The following is a 26771-nucleotide window of genomic DNA, read 5'->3' on the forward strand; positions in this document are numbered from 1 at the left end:
CCAAATACTCTGACCACCATAATCTAATATTGATGGCTTATCCTTTTGTAAGTAGATGGCTATATACTCATTCTCAACTGGTTGGCATGCCCGTCTTCTCCAGCCCATTGAATGGAACAGGACAATGTACGGGTTCCCCGTATGTGAAATGACTTTTGAAATCTACACATTATTTTGTTCCATATAGAAAAGTTAAAATAAATTGACAAAGAAATGTTTATCACAAGAAAGTTGTAGAGGATGTTTGTAAGTGCTGCCGTATTCTCACCAAGGCCCTCATCTCCAGAGCTTTTGATAATCCCAACTTCCCAGATTTTTTTTTTAAATAATTAAAAGGTAATTTTTTTTTTTTTTTTCAGATTTGACTAAAACCAAAATAAATCTTGGTGAGAGATTTATAAGATTCACTAAAATAATTTATTTACAGATACAGATTTTATAGCCACCACTATTAAACAGTAATTTGATCTGGTTTAAAGGGATAGTACAATAAACACTAGCAACCTCTAGTTCAACTCCGTCTCTTCAAGAGGAGTGGCTTATATTGCTCCACCCCTCAGCGCAGATCGGGCGATCTAAACCACACCGCCACATAAAGATACAATTTATTTTAGTGATTTTTCATTTTTAGGTTTAGCAGCCTTATACAAGGGTTCATGAAGACAATCGTTTCGTAAATGGAAGCTGTGACTTGTGACCAAAGATCAGTTCTCTGCTCTGGCTAATAAAAGGGTGGCATATTAGGAGGATCTCCCCTACTAGGATGTCCATGTGCAGTAACTGGGACTTTATTTTACTCAGTTACAGAGGATCGTTGCAGACATTATCGGCACTGTCCCCATTGGGGCTCACAATCTACATTCCCTATCATTATGGCTCTGTAGTGTGGGAGGAAACCGAAGCATCTGGAGGAAACACAGGGACAACATACAAACTCCTTGCAGATGTTGTCCTTGGTGGGATTTGAACCCAGGACCCCAGTGGTGCAAAACTACAGTGCTAGCCACTGAGCCACCGTGGGACTTCATTAGCAGGTCATATTTTCCAAATCCTCCAACGTGACCCAAATCTTTACATGGAGTAGATGTAGATATCCTTGCATGAGATGCACACCAGTAACTTGATTGCATTTAATAGGAAATCTACATAGCAGAATAAACGGATACATCGTTGAGGTAGTGGCAGCGATCAGGGGGATTGGTTGACTTAATGATTCTGCATTGATACAAATGTGGAAATCAATGGTCGAGAACCCAGTATCTCCTCTTAGGTGATTAGCCGGAGGACGGACACGATGCTGGAACGCGCCTCTTCAGTACTCCTGATCGATGAACTTGGCGATTGTGCTCAGTTGGATGTTGGAGGTTCCCTCGTATATTGTACCTGGAGAACACAGTGCAGCATTTACTAGTATTATAGTTCCAAAAGAGAGATACAAAACGCTTCCTCGCACATGAGGATCAAAGGTTTGCAATAAAGCGTTAGCTTCTGTTCACATCATGTTAGGAGCCTTCGTTTAGCGCAAACATTGTGTGTACATGCCAGACACGTCCATATTGTTACAGTCCTCAGATGGAAGCTAGTGATGAGCGAACATGCTCGGATAAAGTGTTATCGGGGCATGCTCATGTGCTAACCAGGGTGTCTAAGGCGTGCTCGAAAAATATGTTTGAATCCCCGTGGCTGCATGTCTCATGGCTGTTCGACAGCCAAAACACTGTAGGGACTGCCTTACAGGCAAGCACGCATTATGCACTTTTTTTACCATAGAAGTCTATGGACGAAATATGCATGGTACGCCTATACAATGGCAGATTTCAGAGCCTTCAGATAAAGCTCACGTACACCTGATGTCACAGATGAGGGCTCACATATAAACCGGCAACAGGAAAAATAGACCTAGAATCGTAAATAAAAAAAAAAAAAAATCTACTTCTCTAGAAAAATACCATAACAATAGCTTCCATTAAAACGCACATGATGGTATACAGTGAATGGAGAACACTATCTGGTCAATGCATTTCGGAAGTCAATCTGTTCTAATCAACTCGTTTCGGAGCATCTGAAGTGCGCTGATTAGAGGGTGTCCTCCGTTCATCAAGCATTTATAAAAAAAAAGTTAAGTTTCATGGTGCATATTTTTAAGGAAATTTTCCTAATAAAGAATTTTTTTAATCAGCAATTACGGTGCTTGATTTATTTTTCTTGTTGAGAGCTTGGGGAATACTGCTAACATGTCTGCCTTGGTGGAAAGCTCTAATGTGACCATAATAGAGTCCAAGTGTGCAATGACCATACAATTGCAAGTGATAAGGAAAATTACTTGCCACTTTTAAAGAAACAAGTCCGGGGCTGCCATTTTTATTTAAAGGGGTATTCCCATCTCCTTATCCCAATACGTAGTAGGTGTCATAATAATATTGGCAAATACCTCCAATTAGAAATGGAGTATAGTTCTTCTGATTGGCTATATCTCTTTCCTTACGTGCAGGCATTGCAGGACCTTGGGTATCCATGGTTACAGTAACTAGCAAATAGCTGTTACTATGTCAGTGGTCGTAACTATAGAGATACCTAAAGTCCACAGGCCCTTTCGCATTCAATGCACAAGATCTCGATCTCTGCACTAACCCAGTGCTGCTGCATCGTTCACCAAGTTGTTACCGAACACAAACCGCTTAGTGAAAGATATGAAACACTCGGTTAGAACAAAGAGAGTGGTCTTGCGAAAACGAGTGCGATCTCCCGCTTCCACTGTGAGAGGGGCTGTGGATGGTTGTGAGACCTTGCTATATAAGATGTGATCACACAACCCGGAAGTTCTATCTAAGGACAGGCCCTTTCAGAGGGCCCGAGGGTGTGTAAAAAGACTGATGATATAACCTCTTCAACCCCCAGCCTGTTTTCACCTTCCTGACCGGGCCAGATTTTACAATTCTGACCAGTGTCAGTTTATGAGGTAATAACTCAGGAACGCTTCAACCGATCTCACCGATGAGTTTTCCTTACATATTGTACTTTATGATCGTGTTAAATTTAGTCGATACTTTTTGCGTTTATTTGTTCTCAAAAACACAAAATTTTGCTTTTTCACAAGGGCAACAGGAGAAAATGGACTGTATAATTTGTGCAATTTCTCCTGAGTACGCCAATGCCCCATATGTGGTGGGAAACTACAGTTTGGGCGCACAGCAGAGCTCAGAAGAGAAGGAGCCACATTTGACTTTTGGAATGCAAAACTGGCTGGAATCAAGAGTGGACCCCATGTCACGTTTGCAGAACCCCTGATGTGCCTAAATATTAGAAACTCCCGCCACCAATGACCTCATTTTGAAAACTACACCCCTCGAGCTGTGATTAAAAAAAACAAAAAAAAAAAAAAAACAAAAACATTTTTCCTGCAAAAATGTTGGTTTTGCCCCAAATTTTGCATTTTCACAAGGGTAACAGGAGAATATGAAGAGTACAATGTGTTGCTCAGTTTCTTTTCAGTATGCCGATACCCCATATGTGGTGGAAAACTGTTTGGGCGCATGGCAGGACAAGGAAGGGAATTAACACTAATTGATTTCTGGAATGCAACTTTTGCTTGAATAGACTGCGGACACCATGCCAGATTTGAAGAGCCCCTGACGTGCCTGAACAGCAGAAACCCCCCACAGGTGACCCCATTTTGTAAACTACAGTTTTTGAGCAATTCATCTAGGGATGTATAAAGCATTTTTTAAACTTCAGGCAATTCACAAAATTGTATAACATTACGCTGAGTACATTGAAAATTAAATTTTTTTCCACTAAAATGTTGCTTTGGCCCCAGTGTTTTTAATTTTCAAAAGGGGCAATGGGAGAAAATAAACTGTACAATTTGTGATGCAATTTCTCCTGAGTACGCCAAAAACCTCATACAGTCTTGGCTGAAAATGCTGACACTCTTAAAATTGTTCCATAAAATTAATTCCAATTACATGTTTTGTGATAACACAGTTTTATTTCCTTTGAGTGTATTGGAACAACACACACAAAAAAAAAAAGAAGAAAAAAAAAGACAAATTGGACATAATTTCACACAAAACCCCAAAAATGGGCCGGACAAACTTGTTGGCACCCTCAACACCCTTTGGAATAAATAACTGTAATCGATCGCTTCTTGAACCCATCGACAAGCTTCTTACGCCTCTCAACTGGTATTTTGGACCACTCTTCTTTTGCAAACTGCTCCAGGTCTCTCATATTTGAAGGCGACTTCTCCCAACAGCAATTTTAAGATCGCTGCGGTCGTGGCTATAACTTACACTGAGCACCCGGCGGCACAGGAGCTGCGCCCGCACGATCGTCATGGCGTAAATTTACATCATTTTGCGGGAACCCCTTTCCAGACCATGACGTAAACTTACGTCAAATCTCTCGAAGGGGTTAAAGGTTTTGTGAAGCCAGGGGAACATAAGGGGGGCACACATACTGCTTCTCCAACTACATCCCACTGCATGTACATATTGTAAGACGTCTTACCTATCTTTGCATCCCTGTAATATTTCTCAATCGGATAGTCCTTGGTAAATCCGACACCTCCCATCCACTCCAAACATTTACTGGTTGTCATTCCAGCCAACTTAAGGGGGGGGGGGGGGGGGAGAAACACATGGAAAATTATTTTTGCTGATTTACAAATTGTTTGTGTAGACAAAAACATAAGTTTATAGCTTAAGATATTGTAAAAGATTTAAAGTGAAGCTCTATGGCTTTATAGTAAGGTACAAGGAAACTGTCAGCAGGCAGGCTCTGATTAACAACGATCCTACTGCTCTATCTGGTGAATGACTGTATAAGGCTGTGAATGGCCTGTGGGGTCTTATCATATACCGTGAAGACATATGGGAGGCATTAGTCCTAATGCATGAGGCCCGGAGGTCGTATTGGGACACGTGCTGTCCACTTTACAATGCTCCATCAGGTGCCGTATGTACAGGCTATCCTCCGAGTCCCAATACTAGATGAGAACATCGCCGTAATGTGGCACCGTATGGAGCATGAAGGTCCCGTAACAGTCCGATGCCCCTCTACGAGTGCCCTATTATGGCATCTTCCAAGCAGATCTGTAATGCAGTCATGTGGATGAGGCCTACGACAATGATTAGTATGGATGTTTATGCGTAAATTAACCAAACTGTTCAGATTTTTTCCTTTCACTTTTCAGAACTGTTTCTTATATCCATTTTCCCGGTAATTATCTTAGGTGGGAAAATGTAGCCCCAATGTTAGCGAGCGGAGTAATATCTGACTTCTATCCCTGTAGCGCCACCTGTTGGCGATAAAATATGATTCACTGACTATTATAAAAGGAATACTCTAGACAAGGCTGGTGTGGCGCCTCCTGCAGGGCCCGAGGGGTTGGTGCATGACCCCAAGTTTCAAGCCATGTGCCGTGCACGACCCCGTTAGATCTGCTCATATAGCTGTGTAGTGGGGTAATTTGCTCCGTTGTTTGCAAAGTTCCCATAAGTTACAAATATTTCTCCATCTAGAAGTAGTAAAATAAGTTGCCTGGAACAATTCATAATCTGATCAGCGCCAGGTCCAAAGACCGACGAAGTCAGAAGGAAAAGGGAAAGTATTTGGAAAGTGAACGATAAGTTGGAAGATTGCTATCACCTCAGACGCAAAGTACTTTGCCATGCACGCCTCCTTCTTGAAAGGTCTTCCAGCTTCCTTTAGTCTGGCTGCGTTATAAGTGAGTAGTCGGGCGGCTTCCAGCTGGGTGGCCACGTGTGAGATCTGGTGCTGCATGCCCTGCACGGAGGAATGGGGAGATGTGGTACTGGTACACGGCAGGGTGAGAGGCGGAAACCCAACCACGGAAAACATCTGTACGAGGTTTCACATCCCCCTATCTTTACACTAGTTTTCTCCAAATTCAATAAGCTGTCATGTGCCTTTAACCCCTCAATGACCGGGCCAATTTTTACAATTCTGACCACTGTCACTTTATGAGGTTATAGCTCTAGAACACTTCAACGGATCCCGGTGATTCTGAGAGTTTTTTTTGTGACATATTGTACTTCACGTCAGTGGTAAAATTTCTTCGATATGACTTGCGTTTATTTACGGGAAAAAAATGGAAAGTTTGGCAAAAATTTTGAAAATTTTGCAATTTTCTAACTTTTCATTTTTGTACCGTTAAATCAGAGAAATAGGTCACACAAAATAGTTAGTAAATAACATTTCACACATGTCCACTTTACATCAGCACAATTTTGGAAACAATTTTTTTTCTTAGGAAGTTATAAGGGTTAAACGTTGACCAGCGATTTTTCAAACAAATATTACAAAACCATTTTTTTTTTTTTTTTTTTTAGGGACAACACTACATTTGAAGTGTGCTTGGGGGGGGGGGGTCTCAATGTAACAGAAAATACCCAAAAGTGACACCATTCTAAAAACTGCACCCCTCAAGGTGCTCAAAAACACATTCAAGAAGATTAACCCACCAGGCGCTTTACGAGAACTAAAGCAATGTGGAAAGAAATAATGAACATTTACTTTTTTCGCAAAAAAGTATTAAGTTACGTACCAGTTTCGGTATTTTTCGGAAGCCCATGACAGCACCACGAGAGAGGGGATCCGCCCTATAGGAACAGGAAACCTACAGATACAAAAGGGCGGCACCTCTCCCACGCATCAGTTGGATTACAGAGCTTGAGAGGCTACCATGGTTAGTACACAACCTATAATATATACAACCTATCTACCCTATTTACCAGAATTATTTTACACCATCTCCCACATAAGGTGATTTTAAGGACAATCTTCTAAAGGAGTGCACCCCTATACGTGAACAAGGGAGGGAACTAAGGGTGCTGTCATAAGCTTCCGAAAAATACCGTTACCGGTACGTAACTTAATACTTTATTCGGACTCCCATGACAGCACCACGAGAGAATTACAGAGATGTAAACTAACTTAGGGAGGGACTACAGCCTGCAGCACCCTTAGCCCGAAGGTGAGGTCTGAGGAGGCACCCATGTCTAACCGATAGTGGTTAAAAAAGGTGGAAGGAGATGACCAGGTGGCCGCCTTACATATCTGATCAATTGATACTCCAGATCTTTCTGCCCAGGATGATGCCATGGTCCGAGTGGAATGCGCCCTCAGATTCTGTGGAGCTGGGCCGCCACCTGCTGTGTAGGCAAGAGAGATAGCCTCCCTAATCCACCTTGCTAACGTGCGTTTTGATACTCTGTATCCTTTCCTGGGACCTTGGAAGGATAGGAATAATGCGTTCTCCTTCTTCCAAGGATCCGTGGCTGCTAAATATGTAAGTAAGCATCTCCTAATATCTAATGCCTGAAGTTTTTGCTCTTTAGGGTTGGTTGGATTAGGGAGGAAGGAAGGCAGAACCATTTCCTGTGTCCTGTGGAATTGTGTTGCTACCTTGGGAAGGTATGCTGGATCTGGCCTTAGGATTACTCTATCTTGCAAGAACTCTGTGTAAGGGGGCAATCTGGAAAGTGCCTGTATGTCGCTCACCCTACGTGCGGATGTTATCGCTACCAGAAATGCTGTCTTTAGAGATATAACCTTTAGTGAGGCAGAATCTAAAGGTTCAAACGGACTTTCCGTCATGGCTGTAAGGACTAAGTTTAAGTCCCACGGCACACATCTGTCTTTGTGTATAGGTCTCGATCTGGCCGCTGCTCTGATGAACCTTGCTACCCAATAATTTTTTGCAATATCACCTGCAAACAGGGCCCCTAAGGCTGAAACTTGTACTTTTAACGTACTTGTGGAGAGACCCAATTCGAAACCTTTCTGGAGAAATTCCAGAATATGTTTCGTGGGAATTCCGTCTCTGACGTCAAAGTGAAAGGTGGACAGGAATCGTTTCCAGGTCCTAGCATAGATGTTAGTGGTAGTTAATTTTCTGCTCTTTAGGAGGGTGTCAATTAAGTTCTTGCAGAACCCTCTATCCTTTAATAGTGACCTTTCAAACACCACGCCGTCAAATGAAGTCCCGCTACTTGTGGGTGGCTGACTGGCCCCTGGTAGAGGAGATCCGGAAGGTTCGGCAGTACCCAGGGATCGCATACCGACATGGTCCTCAACCATGCGAACCAGGTCCTCCTGGGCCAAAAGGGGGCAATTAGTATGACTTTTGCCCGATCCTCTCTGATCTTCCTGACTACCAGAGGAAGAAGATTCAATGGCGGGAAGGCGTATGCCAGAGAAAAGTCCCATCTTATCAGGAGGGCATCCACCGCCAGGGGATTTTCCCTGGGGTTCAGAGAGCAGAACGATTTTTCTTTTCTGTTTTCTCTGGTGGCAAAGAGGTCTACCTCTGGCTGACCCCATCTGCAGACAATCTGGTGGTAAATATCTTTGTTCAAAGCCCATTCTCCTTGTCTTAGAGCCTTGCGGCTTAGAAAGTCTGCTCTTATGTTGTCCTTTCTGCTGATGTGGAGCGCGGTTAAAGATAGAAAATTTCTCTCTGCTATCTGAAGGAGCCGTTCTGTTATCTGCATCAGAGCGCTGGAGCGGGTTCCACCTTGGTGGTTGACATATGCTACCGCTACCTGGTTGTCCGAGTGTATCCTCACGTGATGGCCCTGTAGGTACATAATGAGTTTCTTGACTGCCCGTTCTATCGCCAATAGCTCTCTCTGGTTGGATGAGATTTCAGAATCAGAATCCCAATGTCCCTGTAACACTATGTCCCCCATATGGGCTCCCCAACCGAAGGAACTAGCGTCTGTGGTTATAATACGGGTTATCTGTGTTATCCAGGGCACCCCTGATGCTAGGTTCTCGCTATCGAGCCACCATCTAAGCGATGTAACAGCTGAGGGGCTTAGCAACACTCGACCTTGTAAGGAGCCTTCCAAGGCCCTGCTATTAACCAGGACGTCGTTCTGAAGGGCTCTAATATGGAATTGTGCCCACCTGACTGCTGGGATGCATGAAGTTAGAGAGCCTAACAGGGACATGGCCTGTCTGAGGGTCATAGACGGATTATCAATTGCCCGAAGAACCTGCTCCTGTATCTTTTTCAACTTATCTAGTGGCAGCAGGCACTGCTGAGTTTCTGAATTTAGTAATAAGCCTAGAAACTTCTGTATTTTTAAGGGCTGGAGTCGGGATTTCTCGTAGTTTAAAATCCATCCGAGGTTTTCTTTTTCTATCTGGGATCTACAATGACCCACCGATTTTCCCACAATCAAGAAATCATCTAAATATGGGATGATTAAGACGTCAACCTCCCGTAAATGAGCCATAACTTCGGCCACTATCTTTGTAAATACCCTGGGTGCTACTGAGAGACCAAAGGGAAGAGCTCTATACTGATAATGACGCACTGTGCCACCTACTGAAACCGCCACTCTCAGGAACTGCTGGAAGTCTGTATGGATAGGTACATGATAGTACGCATCTTTCAAATCTATGACTGCCATAAAACAACCTTTAAACAATATTTTTATTGTTGTATTAATGGACTCCATCTTAAATGTACGATTAATCAAAAACTCGTTAAGGAAACGAAGGTTTATAATCGTTCTGAATGTCTTATCAGGTTTCTGGACTAGAAACAGGGGAGAGTAGAACCCTCTTCCTCTTTCAGCTTCTGGAACCTCTACCAGGACATTTTTCTGGCATAGGCTCAAGACTTCCGCTTCTAAAGCCGCTTGTTCGAGAGGAGAAGATCTTAAAGGGGTTAGTTTAAAGGTATCCCGCGGGACCTGGGTAAACTCCAATCTAAGCCCGGTGGATATTACCTTGCGCACCCAGTCACTATTTGTAATCTGTGACCATGCCGGGAAGAAGGATGACAGTCTACCCCCCACGGGAATTGCTAGTCATTGATTTGGTCTCTTTTGATCTCTCGACGAGCGTGTGAACATATAGCCCGTACCTCTTCTCCTTCTGTCTTCCCATCTGGGACGATCTCTAATAGGCGAAGAGTTGCGCCTTCTCCCCTGGCCGAATCTCCTTCTACCAAATGGACGACGGTAGGACGCAGACGAAAGGTTTGGGAATTTTTTCTTGTCGTCCCCCGCCTTCTCAAGCAGCTCGTCTAGGACAGCGCCGAACAAATATTCGCCCTCACATGGAATCGCACAGAGCTTTGCCCTGGACTGAATGTCTCCCTGCCAGCACTTTAGCCACAGGGCTCTACGAGCTGCATCAGAGAGACCTGCTGCTCTGGCGGCCATTCTCACTGCATCCGCTGAGGCATCTGCTAGGAAGGCTGCTCCCTCTTGGATGGTTGGTAGGGCCCCAAGAATTGTCTGTCTTGATGTACCCTGTTTTAATTGTGACTCCAACTGGTCCAACCAGACCATCATGGACCTGGCCGTGCACGTTGATGCCACTGCTGGTCTTAAGGACCCGGCCGCCATTTCCCAGGTGTTTTTAAGGAAAGTATCTGCCTCTCTGTCTAGGGGATCTTTAAGGGATCCCATGTCCTCAAAGGGTAGCGAGGATCTTTTCGATGCCTTTGCAATGGCTGCGTCTAATTTGGGGGCTCTGTCCCAAGTATTCACTGCCGGATCGTCGAAGGGGTATCTGCGTTTGAGGGCTGGTGGTAGCGACCCTCTTTTATCCGGTTTTTTCCACTCTCTGTGGATCAGATCCTGGATCTTTTGATTTAATGGGAAGACTCTCCGCTTCCTCTGTTCCAGCCCACAGAACATGACATCCTGCATGGATAATTGGGGCTTAGGCTCCTCTACCTCCATTGTCCCTCTGACTGCTTTGACCAGCTTGTCTACCCGGTCAAGAGGCAGACAAAATCGCCCCGAGTCCTCTTCTCCTGAGGAGGACGAGGGAGATGAAGCCTGGGAGTCTCTGCTTTTTCTCCACTCTACCGAGGAATCGGACTCCACTGGGACCTCGCCCCTTAGACTTTCCGGCTGGGACAAGGACTTTAGGGTTTCCCTCATTTCTGCCCTGACAATGTCCCTTAAACTCGCCGCTACCGCGGGCGACTCTTCTGCCACCGTCTGCTGAATACAGGGGGGGGGGGGCACAATTTTTTGAGGCATGCGTCCAGTAATGGGCATGCACAGAGTGCGCATTCCCTATGTTTAGTCTTACTTGTAGCCTTTTTCCCCTAGAAAAAAAAAAAAAAAACACAGAAGGGGGGTCCCGTCACTGAGTGAACTTTCACGAAGATCACTTACCAGTGCCACAATCAAGTACCGGAGAATGAGGGGGATTTCTCTCAGTCGATGCTCCTGTCTGCCTGGAGGAGCTCTTACGAGTGGACTGGTCACTTCGTCCCGCCCGCTCATTACTGTCACGGGACACCTTCTTTTTCTGTTTGACCTGCCGAAGGTCATCCAGGGGCGGCAGTGATGCTTGCCGCTGCTGTAGCCCTTGCTTCTGCCGCTGCTGCTGGTGTTGCTCTCGATCACTCTCCATTACCACTGCTGCTGCTGTACGCTGCTGCTTGTAATAATGTGGCCAAGGCAAGGTACCCTGCCAGGGTCCTGCCTAAATACCCCTCCTCCGGTCAGCAGTATCCATGCCGCGCCCCTCCCCCCCTAACAGGGCTCCCTACCCCAGCTGGCGCCGCACCCAGTCCGAAAGCCGACGCTATCGGTGTTTCCGATGGGCGCCGCCATCTTGGATTCTTCGCGCATGCGCAGTGGCGCGCCGACCCGGAAGTGCATCTTCCGCTACCCCGGGAAAGACCGGAAGTCACGCGGGACGCCCGGGAGCCTCGGAAGCAGCGCCACCCGGTCACAGCCCCCTGCAGCCGTACCTGCGCCGCTGGAGCCGGGAACCCCCGGGGGGGAACATACTCACCGGCGGCGGCCTAACCCCGGAGACGGACATCCTCCGGACGCCGCTCCCTGCTGAACACGCCACCGCCGTGCCACCAATCCTGGGCCACCGTGGCGTCCTCCAGGAGATCCGCACCAGGCCGAGGTAGGAGACCCCCTCGCTACCTGTATCGGCTGGCCAGCCTGGGATCCGGTCTTCTGTAGGATCCCGTCCCCTCAGGAACAGGAAACCAACTGATGCGTGGGAGAGGTGCCGCCCTTTTGTATCTGTAGGTTTCCTGTTCCTATAGGGCGGATCCCCTCTCTCGTGGTGCTGTCATGGGAGTCCGAATAAAATTACTTTTTCACAAGGGCAACAGGAGAAAATGAACTACAAAATTTGTTGTGCAATTTCTCCTGAGTACAACAATACCTCATATGTGGGGGTAAACCACTGTTTGGGTGCATGGCATGGCTCAGAAGGGAGGGAGCACCATTTGACTTTTTGAACGCAAACTTACCTGGAATCAGGTAACTTTGCGTTCAACTTAGCCCAACCTTAACTCTAGCCCAACCGTAACCGTAGCCCCAACCTTAAACCCAACCCTAACCCAAGCCCCAATCGCAACGGAAATAAATACATTTTTTTACTTTATTATTTTTACCTAACTGAGGCTAGTTTCACACTAGCGTTACAGGGCGCAGCGCAGAGCCGCCGCTAAGCTCTGCCCCCGGCCGCGCCCCCTCCGGTCAGCTCCTCCTCTGCATGCGATCAGCGTACCCTATATTTAGCGTTGGGTATGCTGGTCGTGCGCTGGCACACTTTTGCTGGCGAATCCGCCTTTTTGGCACTGTGCTGAGCGCACAAAAATGCGCACGTCGGCGCAGCGCCAAAAGGGCGGATGCGCCGGCAAAAGTGTGCCTGCGCACGACCAGCGAACCCAACGCTAAATATAGGGTATGCTGATCGCATGCAGCGTCATGCGATCAGAGGAGCTGACCGGAGGGGGCGTGGCCAGGGGCGGAGCTTAGCGGCAGCTGTGCGATGCGCCCTGTAACGCTAGTGTGAAACTAGCCTAAGGGGGTGATAAAGGGGGGTTTAATTTACTTTTTTTTTTTTTTTTATTTTGATCACGGTGATAGACCAAATCACAGTGATCAAAATGAACCAATAGGAAAAATTTCTGTGCTGAGGCATAAATACTGCCACCATTAAAAAGCGTATCAGCGATCGTTAAGGGATAACAGCTACAGGTGGATCGGAGCTGTTGACCAGTTAAATCTCTCTGTCAATCACTGACAGCGGGATTTAACATGCACCAGCCGGAAGCTTGTCACAAATCCCGCCCATATCATGTGATTGTGGGGCGCTGATGGATTGTCAAGACAGACGGTGGTCTGCTGATGACCCCTGTGCCATGGTGACTCTTGTGAATGCCGGCTTGTGGACGGAATTCATAGGAGATTGCGGTTTCTGCTATACATAGTAGTGCTGATGCCCTGCTATGTATAGCACAGGAAATTGTATGATCGCAGCTTCAAGCCCCCTAAGGGGCCTAGTAAATAAAGAAAAAAAAAAAAAAAAAAAAAGTTTAAAATATGAAAAAACCCCACAAAAGTTCAAATCACCTCCTTTTGCCCTATAGGAAATAAAACAATTAAAAAAATACACACATTTGGTATCGCTGTGTTCATAAATGTCCGATCTATGAAAATATAAAATTGATTAATCCGATCGGTAAACAACATACCTGGAAAAAAAAAAAAAATCAAAACGCCAAAATCATGTTTTTTATGGTCGCAGCAACATTGCAATAAAATGCAATAACAGACAATCAAAACATCGTATCTACCCCAAAATGGTATCAAGAAAAAAGTCAGCTCGGTGAGCAAAGAAATTAAGCCCCAATACACACCCAGACCCCAAAAAATGGAGAGGCTAGGGGTCTTGGAAAATTGCAACAAACGCACAAACTTTTTGTCATTTTGGAATGCTTTTTTTTTTTTTTTTTTACAACTTAACCCCTTCACCCCCAAGGGTGGTTTGCACGTTCATGACCGGGCCAATTTTTACAATTCTGACCACTGTACCTTTATGAGGTCATAACTCTGGAACGCTTCCATGGATCCCGGTGATTCTGACATTGTTTTCTCGTGACATATTGTACTTCATGTTAGTGGTAAAATTTCATTCAAATAACTTACGTTTATTTGTGAGAAAAATGGAAATTTGGCAAAAATTTTGAAAATTTCGCAATTTTCCAACTTTGAATTTTTATGCCCTTAAATCACAGAGATACAGCACACAAAAAACTTGATAACTAACATTTCCCACATGTTTACTTTACATCAGCACAATTTTGGAACCAAAATTTTTTTTTGTTAGGAAGTTATAAGGGTTAAAATTTGACCAGCAATTTCTCATTTTTACAACACCATTTTATTTTTAGGACCACATCACATTTGAAGCCACTTTGAGGGGTCTATATGATAGAAAATACCCAAAAGTGACACCATTCTAAAAACTGCACCCCTTAAGGTGCTCAAAACCACATTCAAGAAGTTTATTAACCCTTCAGGTGCGTCACAGGAATTTTGAATATTTAAAAAAAAAATGAACATCTAACTTTTTTTTCACAAAAAAAATACTTCAGGTTCAATTTTTATTTTACCAAGGGTAACAGGAGAAATTGGACTGCAAAAGTTATTGTGCAATTTGTCCTGAGTACGCTGATACCTGATTTGTGGGGGGGGGGGGAACAACTGTTTCGGCGCATGGCAGAGCTCAGAATGGAAGGAGCGCCATTTGACTTTTTCAATGCAAAATTGGCTGGAATTCAGATTGGACGCCATGTCACGTTTGGAGAGTCCCTGATGTACCTAAACAGTGGAAACCCCCTACAAGTGACCCCATTTTGGAAACTAGACCCCCCAAGGAACTTGTCTAGATATGTGTTGAGAACTTTGAACCCACAAGGGCTTCATAGAAGTTTATAACATACAGCCGTACAATTAAAAAAATCATATTTTTTCCACAAAAATGATCTTTTCACCCTCAATTCTTATTTTTCCAAGGGTAGAAGGACCCTAAAAGTTATTGTGCAATTTGTCCTGAGTACGTTGATACCCCACATGTGGGGGTAAACCACTATTTGGGCGCATGGCAGAGCTCGGAAGGGAAGCAGCGCCATTTGACATTTTTGGCTGGAATTGAGATCGGACACCATGTCGCGGTTGGAAAACCCCTGATGTACCTAAACAGTGGAAACCCCCCACAAATGACACCATTTTGTAAACTAGACCCCCCAAGGAACTTATCTAGATGTGTGGTGAGCACTTTGAACCCCCCAGTGCTTCACAGAAGTTTATAACGCCCGGGCGTGAAAATAAAAAAATTCGTATTTTTTCCACAAACATGATCAATTAGTCCCCAATTTTTTTATTTTCCCAAGGGTACCAGGAGAAATTGGACCCCAAAAGTTGTTGTCCAATTTGTCCTGAGTACGCTGACACCCCATATGTGGGAGAAAACTATTGTATGGGCACACGTCAGGGCTCGGAAGGGAAGTAGTGACGTTTTGGAATGCAGACATTGATGGAATGGTCTGCGGGTGTCATGTTGCCTTTGGAGAGCCCCTAATGTACCTAAACAGTGGAAACCCCCCACAAATGACCCCATTTTGGACACTAGACCCCCCACAGAACTTATCTAGATGTGTGGTGAGCACTTTGAACCCCCAAGTGTTTCACAGAAGTTTATAACGCTCGGACGTGAAGATAAAAATATCATTTTTTCCACAAAAATGATATTTTTGCCCCCAATTTTTTATTTTCCTAAGGGTAACAGGAGAAATTGGACCCCAAAAATTGTTTTGCAATTTGACCTGAGTAGGCTGATACCCCATATGTGGGGGTAAAACACTGTTTGGGCGCATGGCAGAGCTTGGAAGGGAAGGAGCACCATTTGACTTTTTCAACTCAGAATTGGCTGGAATTGAGATCAGACGCCATGTTGCATTTGGAGAGCCCCTGATGTGCCCAAACAGTGGAAACCCCCAATTCTAACTCCAACCCGAACACCAACACACCCCTAACCCTAATCTCATCCCTAAACCTAACCCTAGCCCTAACTGAAAAATGGAAATAAATACATTTTTTTTATTTTATTATTTTTGCCTAACTAAGGGGGTGATAACGGGGGTTTGATTTACTATTTATGACGGTTTTTATATTTGGCAGCTGTCGCACGCTAAAAGACGCTTTTTATTGTAAAAATAGTTTTTGCATCACCACATATTGAGAGCTATAATTTTTCCGTATTTTGACCCACCGAGTCATGTGAGGTCTTATTTTTTGCGGGACGAGTTGACGTTTTTATTGGTACCATTTTCGGGCACGTGACATTTTTTGATCGCTTTTTATTCCGATTTTTGGGACGCAGAATGAACAAAAACCAGCGTTTCATGAATTTCTTTTGGGGGAGTGCGGTTACACCATTCCGCGTGCGGTAAAATTGATAAAGCGGTTTTATTCTTCGGGTCAGTACGGTTACAGCGATACCTCATTTAGGTCTTTTTTTATGTTTTGTCGGTTTTATGCAATGAAAACTATTTTATATAAAAAATAATTATTTTTGCATCGCTTTATTCTGTGAGCTATAACTTTTTTATTTTTTTGCTGATGATGCTGTGTTGCGGCTCGATTTTTGCGGGACAAGATGACGTTTTCAGTGGTACCATGGATATTTATATGCGTCTTTTTGATCGCGCGTTATTACACTTTTTGTTTGGCGGTATGATAATAAATCATTATTTTTTGCTTCGTTTTTTTTTTTATTTTTTAAGGGGTTCGCAAAAGGGGTTAACTAATGGGACAGTTTTATAGGGCGGGTCATTACGGACGCGGCGATACCTAATGTGTACTTTTGTTTGTTTTGTTTTTTTTATTTCCAAAAAATGGATTTATTTGGGGGAATATTTTTTTTTTTTCTAATTTATTTGGCGATTTTTTTTTAAATTATCTTAACACTTTTTTTTTTTTTTTTACTTTATTAAATAGTCCCAGGTGGGACATCACTGTCCTGTGACAGATCGCTGATCTGTCACATCACAGATCACTGTGACAGATCAGCAATCTGTCACAGGCATTGAAGAAGACTTCCTCTTGCCTGCGCTTTGCAGGCACTGATGAAGCCAGCTTCCTGCAGGCCCCCGAAGGCCCCCGTCGCCATCTTGGATTCAGGGGCCTGCAGGAAAGGAGCCCCCCGCAGCTGCGCTGCACATTGCGCTGCCGTGGGGGGCTCAGGGAAGCACAGAGGGAGCCCCCTCCCTGCCGATGCTTCCCTTTAACCCCCGGTACACCGCGATCATGTTTGATCGCGGTGTGCAAGGGGTTAACTTGTCGGGGGCGGTCCGTGACCGACCCTGTCACATTGTGCCGGGTGTCAGCTGTGATAATCAGCTGACACCCGGCTGCGATCAGCGGCGCTCACCACGTGGGCGCCGCTGATCGCGGTAGACGTACTATTCCGTCCATGGGCATAGGGGCCCGGGTCCCATGGACGGGATAGTACGTCGGATGTCAGGAAGGGGTTAAATAAATAAAAAAAAAAACTATACATGTTTGGCATCAGGAGTGCTCGTACTGACCTGGAGAATTATCTTGCCTGGTCAGTTTTACCATATAATGAACATGGTAAATAAAAAACCCAAAAACCAATTGTCGAGATTCTTTTTTTTTTTTTTTTTAAATTTCACTGCACTTTTTTCCAGTTTTCCAATACACTATGTGGTAAAATCAATGGTGTCATTCAAAAGTACAACTTGTCCCGCAAAAAAACAAGCCCTCATATGGTTGCGGGGACAGAAAAAGTAAAGTTATGTCTCTGGGAAGAAGGGGAGGAAAAAAAATAAATTAAAAACGGCCCTGTTGTGAATGGGGTTAAGGCTGCACTCAGACGTCTGATTTTCACAGAGACCATATATAGTCTATGGGGCTATACACGTCTGTGCTTCTTTGCCAGACCATACATCCGTTATTGAAAAAAATAAATAAAGAAATATAAAAAAAAATTCGATAACCCAGCATCCAAGAGGGCAAGACTGTACGGGCTCAATGTGGATTTTATTATGGGCTTTATGAAGCGCTCCTTGGATGCTGGATCACCTGCTTTTCTGTTTGCGGTCGCCCTGTATAGGGGGCTTCCACGCTCGGGAAAGATTCTTAAAGGCAAAAGTGGTTTTAGCATGAGAAAAATCACTCATGGTAAATATAAGCAAGCTAAATAAACGGTCACTATGACCAACCTCTGAAGAAATATGGGCCAGCACACTGACAAACATTGGTCAGAAAAACTTATGCCTGAATGAGGCTTAGCAGGGTTTTTCCCATACTCCAGGTGTAATAATAATAATAATAAAAATAATAATATTAGCAAATGCTTCCAATTAGAAATGTAGTATAGTTCTTCTGATAAGCTATGTTGTTTCCTGTGGACTTATTTTGGGACTCTGCAAATTACCTTCGTGTTGTTCCTGTGTTCTGGTCAATAAATCTGTTGGATCGTTCCCAGGCCTGTTGTCCCTCCTTGCTCTGGAGAATACTCCCGTCACACTTACCCCATGTGCAGTGCATTGCAGTAGTTTAAGTATCCATGGTTATGACCACTAACAACTAATGTCACTATACGAGTGGTCATGACCAATGGTTACCTAAGCCACTGCCCTGCACTTGAGGTAAATGACAGTGAATCAGAAGAACTATACTACATTTCTAATTGGTGGTATTTGCTATTATTATTATTATACCTTCTACATATTGGGATAGGATCTTGGAGGAGAGAATACCCCTATACATAACTGCTGGAGAAAAATTGTCCCTGTGGTATATAGACGGGCTGGAAAAGAGTAAAGATTGTGAATTACACAAACGACTGATGGTAGTTACACTTTATATTCAGCGACAAAAGAAAAAGCGGCTCCATAAGAAAAACTACGGAGATAAAGTCACAAGGGTCTGAACGAGTGAAAGGTTGGACAGGACGACTATACTGATCGCTCATAAGAATCGGTCATTAATATCAGACTGTTGGGGTCCGGCTCTCGACATCCTCATGGTGTGCAGAGCAGGGACGGCGCGGCTCTGCACACTGTACAGTCACCATCCTCAGATTCTGCAGAGCAGCTCCGCCGAAGTGAATGCATCTGAGCTGTCGGAGCCGAGAGCGGTCACTAGCACGCCTTGTGCGGAGCCGAAATGTGCAGATCCCTATAATAGCTGGCCAATATCATAGAAGTGGACGAGCCCTTTAATCTTCTAATTATTACATTCAGATGTCGGGGGGGGGGGCACTCATAATTTAACAGACTAGATTGTTAATGAAAAAATGTCCATTGTACGGATAGAAGATACAGATGCAGCAGAGTCATATTAGTGGCTTTTATATTATAAAACTAATGGTAACATACTGAACGCAAAGTAATAAAGACCGAAACAAACCTGAAAGTCGAATATTCGCTTTCCAAACTGGAGCCTTTGTTTGGTGTATGGGATTGTGTTATCAAAGCAGCCCTGTGCCAGGCCCACCATCTAACAACCAATGAGAGAAATGAGACATTGCTATCAAATATAATTTTAACAAAAATATATATTTTATTGCAGGGGGAAGCGGTGTCTGGCCCCCTCCTTAAAGGGGTTGTTTGGACCTATGATATGGTGACCCAGGAGGTAATAAGCATCAATATCATATGACATATGGTGGATGAACCGAAAATCCCGGCAAACTCTGCCTATACTAACAAGGAGATTTAGCTGCAAATTTCACACACTACAACCCTGCTGCCTGTTGAGGTGATCAAAAATCTGATGAACTTGATAAAGACCAAAGTGCCATAAATGTATAGGACCAAGATTATATACACATAACGTATATACTCGTGTATAAGCCAAGGGTAGAAAATGCAGCAGCTACTGGTAAATTTCAAAAATAAAAATAGAAACCAATAAAAGTAAAATTAATTAAGACATCAGTAGGTTAAATGTTTTTGAATATCCATATTAAATCAGGAGCCTTATATATTCAGGATTGAGAGTCCTCAGTGGTTGATACCTTTTAATGGCTAACTGAAAAGATGGTAACACATTGCAAGCTTTCGAGACTACTCAGGTCTCTTCATCAGGCATTGACTAATACAAAATCTGAAGGGTCACATATTTATGCACAATACAGCAGAGAAAAAATGCAATAGATAAGACAAGTGATGTGAAGCAGAACTATCAATATGGGAGAGGGAGAAACATTGGACCAGTTCATAGATAATGAACTGGTCCAATGTTTATATTTATGTTTCTCCCTCTCCCATATTGATAGTTCTGCTTCACATCACTTGTCTTATCTATTGCATTTTTTCTCTGCTGTATTGTGCATAAATATGTGACCCTTCAGATTTTGTATTAGTCTAGCCTGATGAAGAGACCTGAGTAGTCTCGAAAGCTTGCAATGTGTTACCATCTTTTCATTTAGCCATTAAAAGGTATCAACTACTGAGGTCTCTCAATCCTGAATATTTTTCTATCCACTGGCTAACACGGTACAAAGATATACATCTTTCCTGAGCCTTATATAATGTGCCATACAGTCCATGGTGGCCCCATAAGATGCTCCATAGAATACTATGCCCCATATAATGCTCCATAAAGGTTATGGCCCCATAAGATGCTCCATAGAATATGCCCCCATAAGATGCTCCATAGACTAATCCCCATGTACCGCTGCAAAAAAAAAAAAAAATATATATATATATGACACTCACCTCTCCTTCGCTGGGTGCCAGGTGCCGTGTCGCTGCTGGTTCAGGACCCGGCACCTGAGATATTCACCTGTCTCCGTTCCCGCGCTGCTCGCTGCTGTCTGCCACGTCATCTCTCAGTGACGTTCAGGCAGCAGAGGGCGCGGCATGCACTAACCACATCACCGCGCAATCTGACCTGATCATCACTGACAGAGGACGCAGAAGGCAGCAGCGACGAGCAGCGTGGGAATGGGGACAGGTGAAAATAGCATATACTTACCTCCTCCTGGCGCGATCTCTGCAGCCCCATTCTCCCACGGTCTCCGGCGCCTGCCTTCAGCGGTCACGTGATACCGCTCATTAAAGACATGAATATGCGCATATTCATGTCTTTAATGAGCGGTACCACGTGACTGCTGAAGGAAGGAGCCTGAGACTGGGAGAAGCGGGGGGGGGGGGGGGGGGGGCGCAAGTATTATCTCTGACACCCCCGCTAACCCTCTGGTATATGACTCGCGTATAAGCCGAGAGGGGGACATACACACAAAAAAATCCATGCACATACAAGGCATCCACAAGACCATAATAAACTGTAGAATTCATGCAACGGGTTATTTTACATAGAAACAAACAAAAAAACAACCTAGAACAAAATGTTTATTCTATACTTGTAAAAAATAAAAAGTATATACAGTAGATTACATGGTAATTTACTGTATATGTAGCCCAAACCAGTGCTAAAAGAAATTCATAACAAAGCCTTATGTAACCATGTAGATAAAAAAAAAAAAAATATATATATATTCAAACAATGTAAAAAACATATAGCCAGCTCACCATAAAGGAGTTCCTCTTAATGCAATAGTCGGTGTTCACCTTATATTCTGCACGGATCCAGGCAGGGAGTATGCACCAACAAATAGAAATATAAGAGAATTGGGATCCAGCAAAAAGATGAAAGTTCACCAGAATTATAAAATCTTCTTCTTTATTAATCCATTAAATCATATAAAAAAAAAAATATATGAGGAACTCCAATCAATTGGTAACATTCCAGCAAGGGACAATGCTCCATAAAGTACGGCTTCAAGGCGTCCTGACTGCACGATTACCCTCCACCTCCTCCAACAACTGACCCAATGATGGGGGAAGGGATGCAATGGTTTTACCCAAAGTCCCTTGCTGGAATGTTACCAATTGATTGGAGTTCCTCATATATTTTTTATATGATTTAATGGATTAATAAAGAATAAGATTTTATAATTCTGATGAACTTTCATCTTTTTGCTGGATCCCAATTCTCTTATATATACAGTGCCTACAAGTAGTATTCAACCCCCTGCAGATTTAGCAGGTTTACACATTTGGAATTAACTTGGCATTGTGACATTTGGACTGTAGATCAGCCTGGAAGTGTGAAATGCACAGCAGCAAAAAAGAATGTTATTTCTTTGTTTAATTTTTTTTTTTTAAATTGTGAAAAGTTTATTCAGAGGGTCATTTATTATTCAACCCCTCAAACCACCAGAATTCTGTTTGGTTCCCCTAAAGTATTAAGAAGTATTTCAGGCACAAAGAACAATGAGCTTCACATGTTTGGATTAATTATCTCTTTTTCCAGCCTTTTCTGACTATTTAAGACCCTCCCCAAACTTGTGAACAGCACTCATACATGGTCAACATGGGAAAGACAAAGGAGCATTCCAAGGCCATCAGAGACAAGATCGTGGAGGGTCACAAGGCTGGCAAGGGGTACAAAACCCTTTCCAAGGAGTTGGGCCTACCTGTCTCCACTGTTGGGAGCATCATCCGGAAGTGGAAGGCTTATGTAACTACTGTTAGCCTTCCACGGCCTGGACAGCCTTTGAAAGTTTCCTCCCATGCCGAGGCCAGGCTTGTCCGAAGAGTCAAGGCTAACCCAAGGACAACAAGGAAGGAGCTCCGGGAAGATCTCATGGCAGTGGGGACATTGGTTTCAGTCAATACCATAAGTAACGTACTCCACCGCAATGGTCTCCGTTCCAGACGAGCCCGTAATGTACCTTTACTTTCAAAGCGTCATGTCAAGGCTCGTCTACAGTTTGCTCATGATCACTTGGAGGACTCTGAGACAGACTGGTTCAAGGTTTTCTGGTCTGATGAGACCGAGATCGAGATCTTTGGTGCCAACCACACACGTGACGTTTGGAGACTGGATGGCACTGCATACGACCCCAAGAATACCATCCCTACAGTCAAGCATAGTGGTGGCAGCATCATGCTGTGGGGCTGTTTCTCAGCCAAGGGGCCTGGCCATCTGGTCCGCATCCATGGGAAGATGGATAGCACGGCCTACCTGGAGATTTTGGCCAAGAACCTCCGCTCCTCCATCAAGGATCTTAAGATGGGTCATCATTTCATCTTCCAACAAGACAACGACCCAAAGCACACAGCCAAGAAAACCAAGGCCTGGTTCAAGAGGGAAAAAATCAAGGTGTTGCAGTGGCCTAGTCAGTCTCCTGACCTTAACCCAATTGAAAACTTGTGGAAGGAGCTCAAGATTAAAGTCCACATGAGACACCCAAAGAACCTAGATAACTTGGAGAAGATCTGCATGGAGGAGAGGGCCAAGATAACTCCAGAGACCTGTGCCGGCCTGATCAGGTCTTATAAAAGACGATTATTAGCTGTAATTGCAAACAAGGGTTATTCCACAAAATATTAAACCTAGGGGTTGAATAATAATTGACCCACACTTTTATGTTTAAAATTTATTAAAATTTAACTGAGCAACATAACTTTTTGGTTTGTAAGATTTATGCATCTGTTAATAAATCCTGCTCTTGTGTGAAGTTTGAAGGCTCTAACTTATTTGCATCTTATCAAACCTGCTAAATCTGCAGGGGGTTGAATACTACTTGTAGGCACTGTATATATATTTATTTATTTATGGTTGAGAAGTGGAGAGGCAAAAAAAAAAAAAAACAAAGTTACCAGTCATTAAGGCCTTTTCCTGCCTTATGTTCAACGTGTTTTTTGGTTTGTTTTCAGTGTATGTTTGGTGCAGTTTTAATTTGCAGAATTCACACCAAATCTGCAAAGCCTGAATACACTCAGACAGAACTCATTTTAGTAGCTAAGACAGTGAACGTATTCTAGCCGCCATCACCTGGGCTGCGATTCCAATCCGGCCTTCGTTCAGCATTCCTATGGCGTATTTGTAGCCATGTCCTAGTTTGCCGAGTATATTGCTTTCTGGAACCTGCAAATAAAAATTAAAAAGGAGATGGAGTAGAAATCAAACAAGTTCGTAAATGCTTTACATCGTCAGGGTTTCTCTGCAAATACCAAAGTCTGTAGTTCTCAGGGGATTTTTGTACTTTTCAAACTGCGAGGTCGTCTGATCATGTAATATGCATGGAGACAACATATCATGAGGCGGCCGAGAGAAATCACTACGAACAAGACGATGCAGAGCTTGGCCATCATGGTGGTCACGATATGTTTAGTCACTATGAAGGCGCAAAAAACAAACCAAAAAATTGCGTCATTTCAACCGCTGATTTACTACAACAAAAATGCCCTGAGTGACTACGGCTGGGAGCTGTAGTCCCACAAGCGTTGTATTAATATAAGCTGCTGTTCCATGAACTAGACAGATAGAATTGGTCGTGTGAGTATAATAAAATGCTCATCTTAATATTTTAATCATCGTTTCTCCTTCCTCCCAGGTCACATTTGCACATTCATACCTTAACATTGTCAAAAGTCAGCCCACATGTTGAAGACGCTCTGAGTCCCAGTTTATCTTCCTTTTTTCCAATATGGAATCCTTCCGTTTCCTTTGGAACAATGAAGCAGGTGATTCCTCTGTATCCCTGACACATATATATAAAAAAAAGGAAAGTCATCAATCCAGACTGGTACCCATATGTACGGCTTCAAGGCGTCCTGACTGCACGATTACCCTCCACCTCCTCCAACAACTGACCCAATGATGGGGGAAGGGATGCAATGGTTTTACCCAAAGAACGTCTGTATCGCGCAGGAAAAGTCTTAGGCCGGTTTCACATTAGCGCATTTTCAGCGCGCGCACGGCCGGGGGTAGCTCCGCCCCCGAGCCGGCTCTCTGCCCGGCGTGCCCGCCCCTTGCTTGTAGCGCCGCCTACTAGTGGACAGCGGCGCCTGCGATCGGCGCACCCTATCTTTAGCATAGGGTGCGCAGATCGTGCGCAGGCCGTGCGCTAGTTGCGCTTTGACCTGCGCTGCGCACTTTTGACGGTGCGCTGTGCGCACCAAAATCAAACTTTTCGGATTTTGGCGCGCGCGGCGCACCGTCAAAAGTGCGCAGCGCAGGTCAAAGCGCAACTAGCGCACGATCTGCGCACCCTATGCTAAAGATAGGGTGCGCCGATCGCAGGCGCCGCTGTCCGCTAGTAGGCGGCGCTACAAGCAAGGGGCGGGCACGCCGGGCAGAGAGCCGGCTCGGGGGCGGAGCTACCCCCGGCCGTGCGCGCGCTGAAAATGCGCTAATGTGAAACCGGCCTTAGTTACTCACCGGTTAACGGTATTTTTCGGAGTCCATGACAGCACCACCTGAGAGAGGGGATCCGCCCTTCTTAGGAACAGGAAAACCTACAGATACAAAAGGGCGGCACCTCTCCCACGCATCAGTTGGATTACAGAGTATAAAAAGAGGACCTCCAAGGTTAATGCATGATTATATGTACAACAATATTAATACTTAAATCTTTATCACCCGTGGATATGTACAAAGGGAAGACGTGCACACCCAAATTAACTAAGGGAAGGGAATCTATGGGTGCTGTCATGGACTCTGAAAAATACCGTTAACCGGTGAGTAACTAAGACTTTATTCGGTCGTCCATGACAGCACCACCTGAGAGAATTACAAAGAGTAATCACTACTTTAGGGGGGGGGGGGGGGGGGGAACTACAGCCTGCAGAACCCTGATACCGAAGGAGAGGTCTGCAGAGGCACCCAAGTCTAGTCTATAATGACTATAAAAAGTGCTCGGAGAGGACCAAGTGGCCGCGTTACAAATCTGGGTCGATGACTTCCGATCTCTCGGCCCACGAGGTCACCACGGATCTGGTGGAATGCGCCTTCAATTTCTCCGGAGCTACTCTACCTTTTGAGGCATAAGCTAACGAGATTGCATCTCTAATCCACCTGGCTAGTGTACTTTTGGACACCATAAGACCTTTCCTAGGGCCTTGGTAGGAGACAAAGAGGGCATTGTCTTTCTTCCAGGGATCGGTAGCCGCTAGATACTCCAAGAGGCATCTCCTAACATATAAAGTGTGTAGCTTCTCCTCTTTCTCATTAGTTGGTTTAGGGAGGAAGGATGGAAGGACTATTTCCTGCGACCTATGAAAGCTGGAGGCTACTTTTGGTAAATACGCTGGGTCGGGTCTAAGTATTACCCTATCCTCTTTTACCTGAAGAAAAGGTGGGCGCCTAGACAATGCCTGAATGTCGCTATTTTGAGGGACAGGCTCCTAATAGAGGCTGACGAGATGGGTTCAAATGGCGCTTCTGTCATAGCTGTGAGGACTAGGTTCAAATCCCATGGCGTGAGTCTATTCTTTACTATTGGTCTGGATCTACTCGCTGCTTTGATAAATTTTTTGACCCAATAATTAGCCGCGATGTTGCAGCTAAAGAGGGCCCCTAAGGCGGATACCTGTACTTTAAGGGTACTGGTGGAGATACCCAAGTCCAGCCCTTTTTGTAAAAATTCCAAGATCTGGCCTATGGGGACGGAATCACCATTATTTATATTTGAGCTTTCGAGGAACCTTTTCCAAATTCTGACGTAAATCTTAGTTGTCACCACTTTCCTACTTTTTAGTAGAGTGTCAATTAGGTCTGGGGAGAAGCCTTTACTTTCTAGCAGTGACCGCTCAAATTCCACGCCGTGAGATGTAGGCCAGCCACCTGAGGGTGGAAGACCGGGCCCTGGGACAGAAGGTCCGGGATGTCCGGGAGAACCCAAGGATCGTCTACCGACATGATCCTGAGGTTCGAAAACCATGCTCTTCTGGGCCAGAACGGGGCGATGACTATGACCCTTGCCCTGTCTTTCCTGATCTTCCTCAACACCAGAGGAAGTAGAGATAGGGGAGGAAAGGCGTAGGCTAGCCTGAAGTCCCATTTTATCAGAAGCGCATCTACTGCCAGAGGAGTCTCCCTGGGAGCAAAACTGTGTCGTTTTCGAGTTCT

The 26771-nt window shown here is 44.5% G+C and overlaps 1 protein-coding gene across 6 annotated transcripts in view; it reads right to left on the bottom strand.

The window, feature by feature from the left end:
* Window positions 1–593: 593 nt before the first annotated feature.
* Window positions 594–26771, bottom strand: part of ACADSB (acyl-CoA dehydrogenase short/branched chain) — a 36844-nt gene continuing 10666 nt past the window's right edge. For 4 of the 6 annotated variants that reach the window (XM_073546438.1, XM_073546440.1, XM_073546441.1 and 1 more), the window contains 6 exons: window positions 24277–24402; window positions 23694–23786; window positions 19254–19343; window positions 5650–5787; window positions 4510–4609; window positions 594–1383 (listed from right to left, as the gene is read on the bottom strand). In XM_073546438.1, coding sequence (XP_073402539.1) covers window positions 1313–1383; window positions 4510–4609; window positions 5650–5787; window positions 19254–19343; window positions 23694–23786; window positions 24277–24402 — 618 coding nt within the window. In that variant the 3' untranslated portion in view covers window positions 594–1312. The remainder of the gene's footprint in view (window positions 1384–4509; window positions 4610–5649; window positions 5788–19253; window positions 19344–23693; window positions 23787–24276; window positions 24403–26771) is intronic. The other 2 variants (XM_073546439.1, XM_073546442.1) reach the window with 2 other exon arrangements.

This window comes from Dendrobates tinctorius, unplaced genomic scaffold, assembly GCF_039654945.1.
Source record: "Dendrobates tinctorius isolate UK_male_01 unplaced genomic scaffold, ASM3965494v1 ptg000147l, whole genome shotgun sequence".
Lineage (NCBI taxonomy): Eukaryota > Metazoa > Chordata > Amphibia > Anura > Dendrobatidae > Dendrobates > Dendrobates tinctorius.